Genomic DNA, 17,376 nt, shown 5'->3' on the forward strand with positions numbered 1-17,376 from the left:
CATATCTTATTGTTGTGAAAACCAGTGGAGATTGTGGTGGAGTGAGATGGAGGCTGGAGTCCCAGGTGCTCTTAAAGGGACAGTTTACAAACTTACACACCAACAGAATCACTGGCTCTGAGCTCCAGTGCTGGGGTTCAGCTGGAAAGCTGACAGGACCATATGGGAGGTTTGGGGAGGGAAACTGAGTTGTCTGGCTTCGGAACGAGGGCTGGAGGGACAGCTTTCTCCTAGACAGAGGAGCTGGCAGAGGTCATTGTTTCTTGGTTGAGACCTCCCCTTTCCTGGTGTACAGACGCTGGCAGATGCCATATCTGAGTCTCCTTCAAGCTAACAGCATTCATTTGACATGCCCCGGTGATTCTAAGACCCCAACCCACCCAACTTTTGGGCACACTGAAGCCACTTCCAGTGGCTTTTGTGTACAAACTGCCTTCCTTGGCTCATGCTGCAGACTTTCCTGGGGTCTCTCAAAAGTTCATGGAACCCAGACAAGCAGTATCTGTCTTGAACATGTCCTAGACCTCTGGCTGAGCAGTCCTAAGCCTGGCACTAACAGCAGCTGGCCTTGGTTCATGGCTTGGACTTTCGAGTCACCTCCAACCACAGTGCAGGTGGCAGCCATCTCTGGATTGCTGTGTGGCTCCTGCCAGGTGGCCCTGGGTGGAGCACGGGTTGTGGCTGAACTTGACCTGAAGTGGGTCCCCTCCCAGGTGGCCCTGGGGCTGGTGCACTTAGAGACCAGCTTCAAAACAAGCTGGAGCATCACCCAGCCGCATCCAAGGATGACACAGCCAAGGGGCGGATTGGGCAGGCACCAGCACCCTGCTGAGGCAGATCCTGCTCTGTAGGGTCAGCTCCTGCACACACGCTAAACAAAATCTGCACATGGATGGTCACTGCTTTATTCATAATTGCCAAAACTGGGAAGCAAGCAGTACGTCCTTCAGTAGGTGAATGATAATTAACTGTGGTGCATTCAGACAATGGAGTATTATTCAGCTCTAAAAAGGCATGAGCCAAGAACAGACATGGAAGAACCTTAAATTCATGTTATTAAGTGAAAGAAGTCAATCTGAAAAGGGTACATACTGTATGATTCTAATTATATGACATTCTGGAAAAGGAAAAACTATTGAGACAGTAAAAGATCAGTGGTTGCTGGATGGGGGCGTTTAAAGATGAACAGGCAGAGCACAGACGATTTTAGGAGAGTGAAACTATTCTATATAATACTGTAATGATGGATGCATGTCATTATACATTTGTCCAGGCCCATAGAATACACAACACTCAGAGTGAACCCTAATGTAAACTATGAACTTTTGGCGATTATGTCTGTGTAGGTTCATTGATTACAACAAATGCACCACTCTGGTGAGTGACGTTGATAAGTGGGGAAGCTATGCACATGTCAGGGCTGGGGATATATGAAAAATCTCTGTACCTCCCTTTCAATTGTATGATAAACTTAAAACTGCTCGGAAAAAAAAGTCTTAATTTTTTTTTTTCATTTTATAGTAAATAGAATTTACTAGTGAGAATCCAAAGCCAGCCTAGAAAGCCAGCAAATAATGCTTTCTGTAACTCTCCGGTGAAATATCTTAAAAATTTGATGCTAACCTGAAAGTATAGGAGAGTTTACAAGATCAGGGGTGTGAAAGGTAGAATGGAATAGGTTTAGTGCATCAGGGTCAGTTTCCCAGGCTCCAAAACGTATAAAATGGCTCAATTTTTCATGAGGCTTGATGAGCAAGGAGAGCAAAATAGTGAAAATATTTTAAAGATCAAAAATACCTAATGAAAAGAAACACATTTTTTCAATTAAATCAAGTTTTTATTTTGTTGCTCCGTTATGGAAAGACCAGCCTTTCAGAAAGACAAAGAATCACAATGACTTATGACTCACACACCAGTAGAAAATTTTTAATCTGTATAACCTGATGTAAGCTCTCAGTTCACCTAAAAGTTGCCTTGCCTTTTTTTTTTTTTTTTTTTTAAAGATGGTTCCAAAGAAATAGAGATTGTGAAAAAGTGGACACTTGTAAAAGGTACTTCCCACTACTGCTCTGATTTCATTCGCAGTTTCTAATATATATGTGGTTGTTGTTTTTCAGAGAGTTTAGTGAGTTTTAAATGCTTTATCTTCTCCTCTCCACTTAGAATGCTTTATAAGCCATACAGCCTCAGTTTATAGGCTCTACATCCTCAGTTAACAAAATCCAGGACTTGTTAAAACAAACAGCATGGAACAGATTGCTAGCAATCTATATTTGGAGGAGTTGCTGCCTCCCACTCCTTCTATTTCCACAAGCATGCCCTAGAACCCATTATAAAATAACACCCTGATAGGAACTATAGATCAGGGACTTTTTACTTTCTCTCTGGGTCCACTTAAATCTGGGCTTAAAACCCAGAGCAGATTCTGGGCGTGCAGAGAACGATGCACTGATATGCCCCAGACTAACTCTTTCCACTGAATTGAGTGTATATACGATGCCTGCTGGCCAAACAGTGCAGTTCAGACATTTGCTGTCAAGTCTTTTGCTTGTCAAACAGTCTAACAAAGTGCTATAGCTTCAGCACTCATATCTAAGAGGATAAAATTTGATTTCAAGTTGTGTATGAGACTTCAATATTGTCATCATACTAACACCTCCATAATTCACAAATCCTGGAAAACACAGTTTGGAAAGCAAAAAATTTAGAAGTGTATGAAACTTTGTCTTAATAAAGATTTTTGTTTGTTTAAGTAATTCTAATAATTTCCAAGTTTTTCTTCTAAAGAAATAATAATTTTCTAACAGATTTAGACATTTTATAAGTATGTATATATACTTGGAATATGATTAAGAAACAGAGTAGGAATATCTTTCAAAAATTAAGAAAATCCCAACGAAACTCTTACAATTAGCTTAGATTACAAACTAATCACACATCTCTGAAATAAAAGTTCACTAAATTTACATTAATTTAAGTGGAAGTTATACATTCTTTTTTTTTTTTCTAAAATCCAAATCCCAGCTTACTGCATACAAATCGATCTATTGGATATTAAACGGTGTTTCTTTTTCTTTAAACAATAACAAAAAAGACATCGTAATGAAGAATTATCCTGGTTGGTTTGGCCTGAGTCCAAGCAAAGTATCTATCATATCTCTCTGAAAAGAAAAGAAATCATACAATTACAATGCAATAAAATACAAATTAAGAGGCAAAGTGGTCTTTAAAATGCCATTTAAAATTTATAAGTTAGTGATACACATATAAAGGGCATTAAGTAAGATTGTAAAAAGGAAACAAACAAAGGTAAATTTAAATAGTAACAGTTACTTCCTAGTATAAACCTGATCTTTCCTATGAAAGACTCTTTTAATAAAGTTTGATAAACAGTTTTATAAAGAGATTCAGTAAAGGGACAATTTTGGCAGCTCCTGTTTAGTCTTAATGTATAAACCTGAATTTTGTCATCTGTAAAATAACTTTTAATCTTAGTGATATCTTAGGTTCTTTCCTGATCTATAGTATTTGACTTAGACAGACAAGAATGTCTAAATTTCTGTATGGATTTTGTATTTCATTTAATAATAATTATCTTTATACTAAAGGGGTAAAATGATCAGATGTAAGAGGATGAAACCAAAGATGGTAGGTGAGAAAAGAAAGATATTGTGAAAAGATGGGAACTAGAAGCAGAAGACTGAAGTTTTCTCTATCACATAGTGAAGTAATCTTTAAGAAAATCACTGATATCTGGGAATCTTAGTTTCATTGAATGTATAATGGAAATATTAACATCCACTTCTAAACACTGTTATGAGTTGATCGAGCTAATGTATGTGAAAGTGTTTATAAACTCTATTAAGTGTTCTAAACAGCTTAGATAATATTGTGTAAGTCAGTTCCTGTACTTTTCGCCTGGCATTTACCCATTCTTCAAGCCCTGATACCCCAAATCAGTTGCAAGTTGCTTCTCAAACCCATCTGTTTCTAGTTGTCTCACTTGGACAAATGTAATCACTACGGTAATTTGTTCCCTGTTATATTCATAGTACCTAAAATAGAACCTGTCACAATGCACACTCGATAAGTATTTCTTGAATGAACGGTCTATTTCTTCTGCCTTCAAGTGTCTCTCAGCAATATATATATATATATATATATATATATATATATATATATATATATATATATATATATATATAATATATATATATAATCAGATTTCTGTTTCTAAAGCTCCATTTTGAACGTCTCACTTATCTTTTTTTTTCTTTAATTTGGAAAAAAAAAGATGGGAAGCATTTGTATGCTGAAACGTAAGAGTAGAAATAGTATCCAAGAGTGATTCTCAACAGGCTGCCTCCAGAAAAGGACTTGGTTGCTTTGAACAATGGCTCATTGAAATTGGCTTCTGCCAAGTGCTTAAACCATAATTCGGTTCAATGCAAGATTTAGGCCCCCAGCAACCAACCCTCATAAATAAGGCCAGGGAAAAAATCGGTGCTTCCACAAACAATAAATGCTAATGTGATGCTAGCTACATCACAGTTACAATTGCAAGGCTTGAACCCCAGGCTCCTGTTCGTGCCAGGCACTCTGGGGGGGGGGGGGGGTATGCAGCAGTCATGTTACCCCTAACCACAAACCTTGAGTTGATAGGATAGGGCTGGAGCCCATGCTCTGCCATGTCATGTCACAATATTATTCTGGTTTTTGATCACATCAGGGAGGGGTCAGATTTTCAGATATCAGGATACTTAAAACTTATGCAGCCCAAGAATCAAAGTCCTCCTGCTGTGCAGACTACAGAGGGTGACAGGCAATGCAGAGATGAGGGGAGTAGTGGTCCTAAAGCTGCTTTTGAACCTTTCTCCGTGGGTTCCCCCCCCCCAAAGGACCCTGCTCCAGCACACCTGGTGCCTTGTAAAACACATATCCACTCCAAACCAACAAATGCCATCTTTGCCTTGGGTACTTTTTAATAAAAAAAAATAAAACCTTACTGATAAAGTGGAAGTTCCCTTTGTACCCCTCCCCAATCCTGTTCTTTCTTCATCCTTCACTTCAGAAGCAGGCTTTATCATAAATTTGGTGCACATCTTTCTTATAGAATGAAATCATAGGCCATGCAAAATTTTGATTCACTCTTGGTAAAAATTAGTGGAGAAATTATAGGTCATAATGTCACTTGATAAGATATCTTGATAGAAAATCATGGCTTGACATTAATTACTTTGAGATTTCAAATTACTGTTACATTTATAATTCTTCTCTGAAAAGCTAACAAAGAGGTATATCAATTAAGCTTGTGTTTGGCTATAAGTAACATAAAAACTGATCAATAGTGTTTTGTTTAATCTCCTAGAAATATAACCCTGAACCTTTAAAATGTTATAACCAAAAGCATGAAAAACATATTTGTATTAGTAAACTATTTATTTACTAAAGTATGGAATATATTTGTTATAAGAAACTTTTGCTCACCAGCATTAGCTCACACACACACACACACACACACACACACACACACACACAGTTTGTCAAAAATGTTCACACTCTTGAGTTTAGCCTTCTTTCTGCTTGCAGATCACACTGCTCAAAATAAAAGATGTCTCTAATTGTTTCAAACAAAAAAAGAAACATTTTTCTTCCACATTCAAGTCTATACCTTTACTTACCATAAATATGTCCAATAAGAGCACAGTTTTAAGTTTTGTGTTTAAATATTACATAAATCATAACATATGGTACTTACTTTCCTGCAATTTGCTTTTATCACTCAACACTGTCATTTTTAAGATTCCTTCAAAATTTGTCATATTGATACATCAAAATATATATCACTTAAACGTCTGTATTGTAGTCACGCATGTGAATGCGCCACATTTTATTTATCCAGTTCATTGATGATCATCTCGTTGTTTCCAATTTATCAATATAGAAACAAGGCTGTTATAAACATTCTTTTCTCATTAGCTTGTCTTTTAGACCACTACCAATGAATTAAACAAAGCCCTGGGAGATGTAAAGAATCCAAACTGACATCACATGAACATCTATGAGGACCGTAGTCCTACCAGATAGGAAAACTGTAGTAATTTAGAATTAATGACACAGTAAACCAGTGAATAGAAATCAATCAAGTGATGTAGCCATATGTGCAAGGCTGCAGATCTCCATGAGAAGAATGGAGAACGTGACATGCATGGACTTTGAGACCATTCTGTATGGAGGACACTGACAAATCCTCCTGGCAGCCAACGTAGTTAGGAAAATCCCCTTAAATGTCCACAGTCGATATGCATCTCAGCCAGTAGAGAAAATAATCTCCAAAACTACTTAACATGTTTCTTTTTTTTTTATTGGGAAAACATATTTTTACCTTGAGAAGAATAAGAATCACGTATAGAAATAATGCAGCAAATCAAACAGAGATAATTTTAATATTTTTTGTATTAAAGAATCTGTTGGTATTTTAAATATTCATTACATATAATAAATTTGCCATATTAAATTTTCTGACAAAAAATTTTGTGATTCTAATTTAAATGTGGAATTGGGTAATTGATTTAGACTTATAATCATAGGTTAAAATATTAATTTGTGAAGAGCTATGGAACATTTAAGAAAATTTAAAATTCATTACATTCATCTTAAATTTATTAAATTAATAAGAATCCCTTAAGTATTTGAGATTCATTTGCCCATATGCAACTGAAGTACTTAAAAATCCAATATATTAAATTTATAAGGGGAATTGAAAAGATGTAAGGAAATTTGATTATTACAAAAGCTTACTTAAAAGTATGTATTAAAATTTGCTAGACTTATAAACAGAATAATAAAATACATAGTCTAAATGTAAGAGCTTACAGTGAACTTAGTTTTTTTAAATTTTGTAACATATTTGAATGTGAACATTTTAAGTGAAAGTAGTCGAAGTAATCATCTCTATGTACAAAAGAAACATGAGGGAGGGAGGGAGGGAGGGAGGGAGGGAGGGAGGGAGGGAGGGAGGGAGGGAGGAAGAAAGGAAGGAAGGAAGGAAGGAAGGAAGGAAGGAAGGAAGGAAGGAAGGAAGGGAGGAAGGAAGGAAGAAAACAAAAAACCTCACATTGATAACTTAGATGTGTCTCCTGGTACTCATGTGCAAGAGATTCTCTATGATATCACTGGCTTGAATAGTTTCTGAATTTTCAGTTTTATTGAATTACTCTCCAAAGAGGATACACTAATTCATATTCGCACGACCCTTGCATGAGTTCCTAACTCCCCACATCTTTGCTAATACTTGATATTGGCTATTGTTTTAATTTTTGTAAATCCAACCAGTGTGAACTGGTATCTTGTATAATTTTAACTGCTTATTTCCTCATTACTAGTGAAGACGAATATTGTTTCATAAATTTATTTGCTATTTCAGTTTCCTCTCCTGTGAATTAATATCTTATACATTTACCCATTTGAAAAATTGGATTGTACTTATTGTTCTGTAGGAGTTCTTTATATACACTGAATATTAAATGTCTTTTATATATCTTGGTAATGTCTTCTTCTAGTCTATTTCTTTTCATTTGGCATATGGAATCCTGAAGAGAAAAATTTTAATTTTGACATAATAATCATACAAAGAATAATTGAGCTTTATTGTGAGCTTACTATGTACCGGTTCTAACCACTTTGTACCTATTAATTCATTTAATCTGTCTAACAACATGTGATATTGGTACCAATATTATACCCATTTTTCAAATAAGAAAACATGATAAAATTGAAAAAGGAGATTTTTTTCAGTCTTTTTCAAAACATCAATCCTTGTTCTTAGGTCATTAAGACATTATCTTACATTTTCTTCTAGTAGTTTTATTTTTCACAAAGTCTTTAATCCATTTGGAGTTTACCATGGTACAAAATATGAGATAAGGACCTAATTTAACTTTTTTTCCCCATCTCACTTCTAGAATTGTAAACCTTAAACGGCTTTCCATTTTCTGTAGAATAAAGATCAAACTCCTCATCATGGCAGTCATGCATTTTCTGGTCCTAAATGACCCAACTGGTCTGTTAGCTGTTTTTCTCTCAAGTAAAATCTTTTCCAGTCAAAAAAATCTACTCACCATTTCCTTAAAATGCCATGGACCTTTTCCAATTTTATACGTTTGCTCAAGCCTTTCCCTCAGTTTGGAATAACAGTTAAACTTTCTTGTCTGCAAGGGAAAATTCTAATCCTCCAAATCACAGTTGAGAAGTAATCTCCTGTGTGAACACCTTCCCCAAAGCATTCTTTTTCTTCCCATTCTTCCCTTTTCTTCTTCCCATTCTTTTTTCAAAAGTCAAATTATTTTCCAGCTCTGTGCTTTCTACATTTTTAAAAAATTATTTTGATCTTTATGACTTTATTATATATCCTGAGCATGTATTGTTACTTTCTTAGAAACCATATGCCTTTTGTTTGTACGTTTGTTCATTCAGACATCTATTCAACATTTGCTGAATGCCTATTATGTGCTAGATACTTGAATATACAAATTTCCAAGCAGGCCAAATTATTAAGAAAGACTTATATACAAAATATTATAATTTACATTAATAAATTATTGTAGTACTTGATAGGTACTGTAGATATAAATGTGTGATGAAAAGAATCAATATGTTAATGCTCACAGATTTCTCTTCTACTGCTACCCCAACATACACTAACAAGAATTTTAAAACAACTCAACCCCCCGTCCTCATGGATCCATGTTCAGAATTTGTGGACAAGTTCTTAGACCGCTTGTGGGATAGAACTGAAAGAATCACAGAGACAAAAAGGGATGGGTTTAGGCCTTGAGGCTACATTTAGGATTTCAGGAATAGGAACAAAAGAAGAAAAAGGGTTACTATGAACTATATATTTGGATCCATTTAAAATCTTATGAGAGACTTGAATAAAAAAATGGAATTCTCTTTTAATTTCTTTGGCTGTTGAAGTGTGTATCTTAAACAAGGTTTAGTGTGGGCACAAATACCCCAGTACCTATTAAAACATCTTGTACTTAATGAATTTGTGAAAAATTAAAAATATTAAAATGTTTTGTGTTATGAAAAAATTAAACCATTAGGGTTGCATTCCTCAGAGCAGACTAAAATTATTGTATAAGTAGACCAATGAATTTTGGGGAAAAAAAATTATGTAGTGTAGTGATTTGAAAAACAGATAACTAAAATGAAAGACTAAAATTTATCCCAGGTCCTAGCCCTAAGAAGAATACTTCTAATATGTTGAATTATTCCTCTAGTTTTTAATGCATACTTATGCAACAAACATTTATTGGGTAACTACTACAAGCTAGACACTATGCTAGGTCATAACGATACAGTCTAGAACAAAAGAGACAAAATTCACTGTTTATATGGAGCTTACATTCTAAATGTAGGAGACAAGAAATTAACAAAATAAATCAATAAAGAATATGGTGTACTGAAAGATAAATGTTATTAGGGAAAATAAATCATGGAAGAATATTGAATAGGAGGTGTGGGGGACAGCAGAGGTTGCAATTTTAATAAGGTGGCTAGGGAAAACCACTGAAAAAGTGACATTTGAGCAAAGACTTAAGTAGGTAGAGGAAAAAACCTTGTGGATTTTAGGTAGACAGAATGACAAGTACGAAGTCCCAGGCACTTACTTACTTATTTATGTAATATTTACAGTGAAATAAATGGTTATGGTTGGGGAAGAACTTCACTTTCTACATGTGACCCAAATCTAATCAACACATCTAATTTCCCTGGCCATATTTCCCTGTGATTGGATATTTAAGTTGTTTCCTTCTTCTTTTTTTGTTTCTTTTCTTTTCTTATCCTACCACAAATTATGCTGTAATTAATTTTTTTGATTGCCTTTATAAATATTTCTATAGGATAGAGTCCTAGAAGTGGACAGCCTTGGTTCATATTGCTAAATTGCTTCCAAAGAAATTATACCAATTTCTATTTCAATGATCAGTATAAGAGAGAACCTATTTCATCAAATGTCTGCCAATACTGAGTAGTCCCATTAAAAAAAAATTAATTTGATATATGAGAATGCAAGCACATTTTAATTTAAGTAATAAAACTTTATTTAATTATTAGTGAGGTTGAATTTTAAAATATATTGACTAGTCCTTTTTTGCGAATGAATTGTTTCTAACACTCTTCTATTGGGGTCTTAGTATTTTATTTTCTTACTGATCTGTGAGTATTTTAACCATGTTTATTATATTAATTATAATGTTTGCCAGATTACTCCTTAAAGTAGCAATTTAAATATAAGAAACAGAAAAATATGAAAAGCTATCTTAAAAATAATGGACATCTAGTAATATTGATTTACTAAGTTTTATAACAACTTTTGATATTTGAAGATTAGAGTAAGGGAATAGGATAATGCTAAACTAACAGAAACAAATGCCTATTTCAGGAACATTGGATAATATCTAAAAATATTATTTCATATAGAAGCTTGAATATTTGCAGGAAACTTCTGCAGCTATACTACTTAACAATTATTAAGCCCCAACCACATATTGGGCTCAATTTTAAGTTATTCCACATAACATTTATAATTATTATGCTTAACAACATTAGTATTCTCATTTTACAGATAAAGAACATGAGGCTAAAGAAAATAAGCCTAGTAGGTACCTATGCCTAGTAGCAGCAACTCTTGGGACTTACGTTCTTTCTACTGCATTACACTTAAGATATTTAAGAAATGTAAATCTCTTGCATTAAATAATAGTTGAATATTTCAACTGAACGGAAGCATAAAATGACACAAAATTTTGACTTACCCGGCCAGAATCTGAAACAGTGGGCATATTTCTTAATTCATACACAGTAACCTGCCCATCACTGTCTCCCACTAGAAGGCAATCTGTATGTTTGGCGAAGAGAACAGTTGTGAACTTGATTCCAGGGTTAGCAACATTCACAATCAGAGGGTCCAAACTGCAATGAATATTTTATTTGTAATTTCAGTTGTTGTTAATATGTTCTTTTCATATACAAACTAAGTCTGAAATAATTTTTGTGATTTCATACAACAAAAACCAAGTTTCTTTAAGAGTTTCCAAAATCAAAATAACTGCTTGATACTCCTTATTCAGTCAAAATGTTCATTTTTTAATGAACTAATTTCAACTAGATAAAGCAATTCACAAGTAACATATGAATTCATATGTTAAACTCCTGTGGTGGTTAATTTTATGTATTAACTTGGCTAGGCTATGGTACCCAGTTATTTGATCAAATGCCAAACTATACTTTGCTGTGAAGATGGTTTTTTGGGGTTTTTTTTAGATATGACTAACATTTAAATCAGTAGAATTTGAATAAAGCAGATTACTCTCCATAATGTGAGTAAATTAATCCAATTTGTTGAAGGCCTTAAGAGAAAAGACTGAGTTACCCGAAGTGAAATAAAATTCTGCCTCTAGACCGCCTTTGGAGTCAGGACTGCAACATGAATGGATTCCTGATGGAAATTCCAGCTTGCCAGCCTCTCTTGCAGACGTGGGTCTTGCCAGGCCCTACAATCATGTGAGCTAGTTCCTTAAAATAAATCTCTTTCTCTCTCTTTATTGGTTCTGTTTCTCTGGAGACCCTGACTAATACAACTCTTTAAATATTATAATATGTCTTTTAATAGAAGGATGTTTTGATCCAAATGAACCTCTGAAACATAAAATAATATTTCGAACAAGAACTTTTCCTACTCTTGTTGTTCATCCAAAGCAATCCACTGATGCGCTTAAGAAACAAACAGAAGCAGTAACTTGCATATTTTTTTCTGAAGAAATGCTTTCCAAGAAACTATAGTTTCACCAGAAAAATTAAAATCAGAGATGGGATTATTTAAGTAGCCATTTTATACGTCGGTCATCTCATACTCAAAAATAATTGCTTTGTGATGTAATCCTTGATTTTTGATTCAAACTGTTTTATAGAACAAGCCATGACAAAATTTTAAAGTTACTGAATTATTAACTTTTTGGAAAAAGTTTTCCATTAAGAATAAACGCACTGAATTTTACATTCTTTATTTTAAACAAGAATGCATTTCCCTGTTCTTTCTATTAATAACTAGCATGAAGATCTACAGTATTTTCCAAATGAAGAAGTAGAATCATTAAACACTGTTCAGGCATTGCACTAACTCTCATATTAAAAAGATAGATGGGTCTAGAGGACACTCTAATAATTTTGATGTAACACCTGAAATCAATGTAAAAATTTTGTAGGGTGTCGATGAGCACTTGTCTTATTAGAGACCACTTCATGGACTGTGCAAGATGCCTGACCCCTGCACTGTACACCCGAAGCTGAAGCTGAATAATACTGAATGTCAACTATAATTTCATACATACATATATATATATATATATATATATATATATATATATATATATATACTCACAGGATGAGGAATACAGCACAGGAAATAGAGTCAATGGAATTGTAACAGCTATATACGATGTCAGAGGGGTAGATTGGGGGAGGAAGGTTATCACTTTGTGAGGAGTGTAAATGTCTAACTATTACATTATTTTGTTCACCTGAAACTAATTTAAAAAATTAATTAAATTCATGCCCTTTTGAATGTGTTTTGAAATAAGGTAAGAGAATAAGTAAATATTTTTTAAAATAATTATTTTGTGCCTTTTATCTTATTGTAAAAAATCTTCAGTTAAGAACAATCAGCTGCCTCTGCATTCTTCTATAAACCAGGCAATGAAAAAGAATTCAAGTAGTTATGATATCCTATAGCAGCCTGTAATAGTTTGAGGAGATGAGTAGTGTAACCTATTTTCATTCAAATATTTTAAAAACTACATCTGGTGTAAGTAATTAACATTAATATAGTATTCTGGCATATTTTTATTATTCTTAAATAACTCTCACAAATTGAACATTACCTATTTTAAAGTAACTACAATTCTAACTGATGTCAAAACTATGAGGTATCATTTAGTTTGAACTGCTTCTACTAGAAATATCCCCAAGAAAAATATTAACAATTACGTGCTGATGCGAAGGTCCCAGATCTCCACTCTGCTCTCATTTGCAGCTGCAAATATGTAGGATGATTTTGGAGACCAGGCAATATCATAAACAACGTAAGTAGTTGGATAAAAACTCAAAAATGGCTTGAGAGTCTCCTGTTGCCATATAATAACACCCCAATCTGCAGAACAGCTTAAGAATACATCATGACAAAATGGATTCCATGCTATTTTATACACTGGACCCTAGAATTAAAAAAAATAAATTAAAATACATATGTAAACAGTATTTAATATCTTATACTTTAAACTTGACCAATAAAGGAAAATTGCTAATATTTCTAGAAGATTAATGCACCATGTATTATTATGTGTGTATTATTTTAGCTGAGAGTAAGGTCATAAATTGAATCTTCCCTAAGGTAGACCATACAGAAATATAAAAATATAGTCCATACCAATTTTCACTAAATATTAACACATATTATACTTATTTCCTTTAAAAAATATAAGGAGTATTAAGAAAAACCAGAAATGGAGAAAATGAAGAAAACACAGACGGAACAATCATAACAGAGATGGAGAATAGGTATATATGCCACAGACAATTTTACTTTGGGATCAGCATGTTATAAGCAAAATTTTTCAAAAACAAATAAAAATTGTGACTTCCACAACTTGCAAGAAGAAATCAAGCCTATCTAGAAGCCAAATAAAGTGTCCCACACATTATTGGTGGTTTCCATCCAAGAAAGCCCTTATTTTTAATTGGCAGGTTTAACTCTGAAGCTGTTAATTTATTACATATTAAAAATACTGTATATAACAATACTATTGTTTCAGAAATATGACAAGACAAATTTTCCATACATACTATAATTAAACCAACCTTATGTCCTCTGTAGGTATCTAGATATTGTTCATTATATGAACAAGAACATTTGTGAATATGACCTTCCTCAGTGCCAGCCAAATAGATATTTGTGTCCTACAACACACACAATAAAATCAAAATATGTATATTTTAAATCTGCTAAATATAAGATTATCCCATTCAAGATCTATTAAAAGCAATTCAAGAACCAAAACTAGAAATGCTATCTTAAAGATAGTTGTCTGGTGTCTTTTCCTTTCTATCATAATTTTACAATAATCAAACTACTGTGCAAAGAAAATATAGGCATTTTTTGCTGCAATAGAGGGTAGAACTTAGTATCCTATACTACATGGGCACACACTGGCTTTAAATGAGGAAAACACGTTCTAAAACTTGGAACTAGCAGTTCAGGGAAATAGCAAGTGTTTTTTCATTAGGACTAGTCAAAGAGAAGACAGGTGACTTAACAACTACCTATTTATGGATATAATGCTGAAAAAATCATTCTTGTTAGGAATGAGAAATGAAACTAGATCATGTCTCAGACATCTTTAACCCAAAATGCATGTACTAAAAGAGGATTTTAAAGGTATTTCCGATAGTGAAGTCATAGTCAAAAAATCGGAAAGTCGGTGTTCCACATCCTGGCTGGCTCTGTGTCAGTACCACCTGGGAGCGTTTAGGGCTGCAGCATCTCAGGCTTACCCCAGACCCACTGAATCAGAATGTGCACTTTAACAAGATTTCCAAGTAATTTACATGCACACTAAAATTTGAGGCACACTGCTCTAGTGTATATCAGTACTTAAGAACGCAACCACTAGAGCATGGGATGTATGCAGTTTTAAATTACACGATAAAGTACATTTTTCCCCCACAGTAGTATTACTAATTTACATTCAGCAGTAAATAAAAGTTCCATTTGACCCACATTTTCTCCAACAGTTGGTTATATCAGAAATCTTAAATTTTGCCATCTATTAAGTGTAAAATTATACCTAATGGTTTTCAGTTCCATTCGTCTGAATATTAACAAAGTTGAGCACGTTTTATGTTTATTAGCCATTTATACTTTCTCTTCTGTTCATACCTCTTGACCATTTCACTAATCTGTCCTTTCCAGATTCATTTGTGTAAAGTTTTTATATATTCTATTACATATGCTTTATCTATTACATATGTTGCAAATATCTTCTCCCAGTGTATGTTTTTCACTTTCTTTGATGTCTTTTGGCAAGCAATAGTTCTCATTTCAATGTAGCTGGTATTATATCTTATATTGTTGGCATTTTTTTGTGCTTTGTTTAAGAAGTTTTTCCTACTTTGAGGTCATGGAGATATTCTCCTACATTTCCTTCTAAAAAATTTTTTGTGTGTATGATGGGGTAGGGATCTAATTCCATTTATTTATATGGATAACGATTATCTCAACACCATTTACAAGTAGGTCATCGTTCTCTAGAGGTCACTGTCTAAAGTTGGGTTCCTCGGTATATAAACTCTGCTACTCTGAGATTTCATGCAAGAGATGTACTGGGGAGATCTCTCAAGAACGCTTGGAGGGAAACAGGAATGGGCAGAGATTTAAGTTGAATTATGATATTTAAACCAGACAAAGTCATTACAAGAAAACTATAGACCAATACCCCTTACAGACAAAGATGTAAAAATTCTAAACAAAATTTTTGCATATTAAATCCAACAGTATATTAAAAGGATTAATCATGACAAAGTGGGGTTTATTCCAGGAACAAACAAACAAAAAAATCAATCAGTATACTTCACCATATTGACAAACTTTAAAAGAAAAACTATATAATCATGTCAAAATAGGTGAAGAGAAGCATTTGATAAAAACCCAACACCCATTCCTGATAAAAACTCTCAACAAATAGCAATGTAATGAGACTTTCTCAACCCGATTGATTCCATCTACAAAAAACTTTGAGCTTACATCATACTTAATAGTAAAAGACTGAATGCTTTCTTCCTAAGATCAAGAAGAAGACAGGGATGTCTGTTTTCACCACTTCTATTCATTCTTGTGCTGGAGGTTCTAACCAGTGCAATCAGTCAATTAAAAAAAAAAAAAAGGTAACCAGATTAGAAAGGAAAAAGTAAAACTCTATATTTACAGACTACACTATCATCTCAAATTCCTCACAGCAGGGACATTTCTAGGACACCAGACTAGAGTTTCTCAACCCAGCACTACTGACATTTTGGGCTAGCTAATTCTTTGTTGGGGACTGGGGGAGGGTGCGGTGCTTGTCTTATGCATCACAGGACGTTTAGCAGCATCCCTGGACTCTGCTCACTAGATGCCAATAGCACTCTTCCCCATACCCCACCTTCTACAGCTGCAACAACCAAGAATTTCTTAAGACCCTGTGAAATGTTCCCTGGTGGGAAAATAACCCCCTTTCTGTTCACATTGAGAACCACTGTTCTAGAGTTAAGGTAAAAAGTCGATTACAGGAATTTGACAATGAAGGCAGTTAGAATACGACAGTAGTGTTATAAAAATGAAACATAATAAAGGCCCGAACCACATTAGTAGTGTAATAGTAAGCTTGGACTGGAAGGAGTGGACAATAGGACTTAAATATTATTTGAATGACAGGTTAGAACAGAGTAGGAGCTCAAGCTTAGGTGTGCAGTGGATCATGGTGTCCCTAAGGACATGACCATATTACATATGACAGAAACTACACAGGATATGTTTTCTCAAAAGTGTGTCCTAATGGCTGACATTTCTGTTTCCAAAGAATTTGCAAAAGTAGAACTTCCTTCACTGTTCTTTATTTAATTCTGGTCTTAGTAAGTAGGGACGCAAGTGGTCTCTCTGATCCTCAGAATCATGAGTTACCAGTCACATTGAAGATAGAGAGGTCTATTGAGTGCATTTGGTTTCTCTCATTATGACAGAGCAGCAGAGCACACAACACGGGCAAGGAGGGGCACTCAAGTTAAACATGCAGTTGTAATGATGATCCTGTCATAGTTCCTCAGAAATAAAGGCCTTTCCTCTAGGAAACAGATAAAGACAGAGTGTAGTCCGCGGGAATGTGCCATTCTGCCTTAGGTGGGCAGCTGTTTGTTATTTTTTTACTTACAAGGCACAATATTAATTACGGTGGGAATCTTTTGTCTTGCGTGATATATTAATACACTTCAATTACTTTAAGTCATTATATGCGGTAGTAAATAATGGACTGAAATAGTTTACCTTGGGATGAAAAGCAAAACACATTCCAGGAGCCTGTCGCGATATCAAAGCTTCACCTTTCTTTTCCCTTTCCCCTCCTTTTTTGTTGCTGCTGGCAGTAGTTCGCCTCAAACGCATCAAATCTTTATTTAAAGAAAAAAATGTGTATCTTATTTACCACATGAAAAAAGTATTGTATTGTGGATATAGTGTGTGTCCCTCCGCGAACAATACTATGATTTCTGCCATCTTTGGCA

General features: G+C 34.3%; 1 protein-coding gene across 2 annotated transcripts in view; it reads right to left on the bottom strand.

Annotated features, from left to right (window-relative positions):
• Window positions 1–1,659: 1,659 nt before the first annotated feature.
• Window positions 1,660–17,376, bottom strand: part of DNAI4 (dynein axonemal intermediate chain 4) — a 58,332-nt gene continuing 42,615 nt past the window's right edge. The window contains exons 13-17 of one of the 2 annotated variants that reach the window (XM_019732114.3): window positions 17,141–17,262; window positions 13,924–14,022; window positions 13,054–13,280; window positions 10,824–10,980; window positions 1,660–3,161 (exon numbers count right to left, since the gene is read on the bottom strand). In XM_019732114.3, coding sequence (XP_019587673.3) covers window positions 3,111–3,161; window positions 10,824–10,980; window positions 13,054–13,280; window positions 13,924–14,022; window positions 17,141–17,262 — 656 coding nt within the window. In that variant the 3' untranslated portion in view covers window positions 1,660–3,110. The remainder of the gene's footprint in view (window positions 3,162–10,823; window positions 10,981–13,053; window positions 13,281–13,923; window positions 14,023–17,140; window positions 17,263–17,376) is intronic. The other variant, XM_088791191.1, reaches the window with a different exon arrangement.

This window comes from Rhinolophus sinicus, chromosome 14, assembly GCF_057876585.1.
Source record: "Rhinolophus sinicus isolate RSI-liver-muscle chromosome 14, RSI-T2T, whole genome shotgun sequence".
NCBI classification, from domain to species: Eukaryota; Metazoa; Chordata; class Mammalia; order Chiroptera; family Rhinolophidae; genus Rhinolophus; species Rhinolophus sinicus.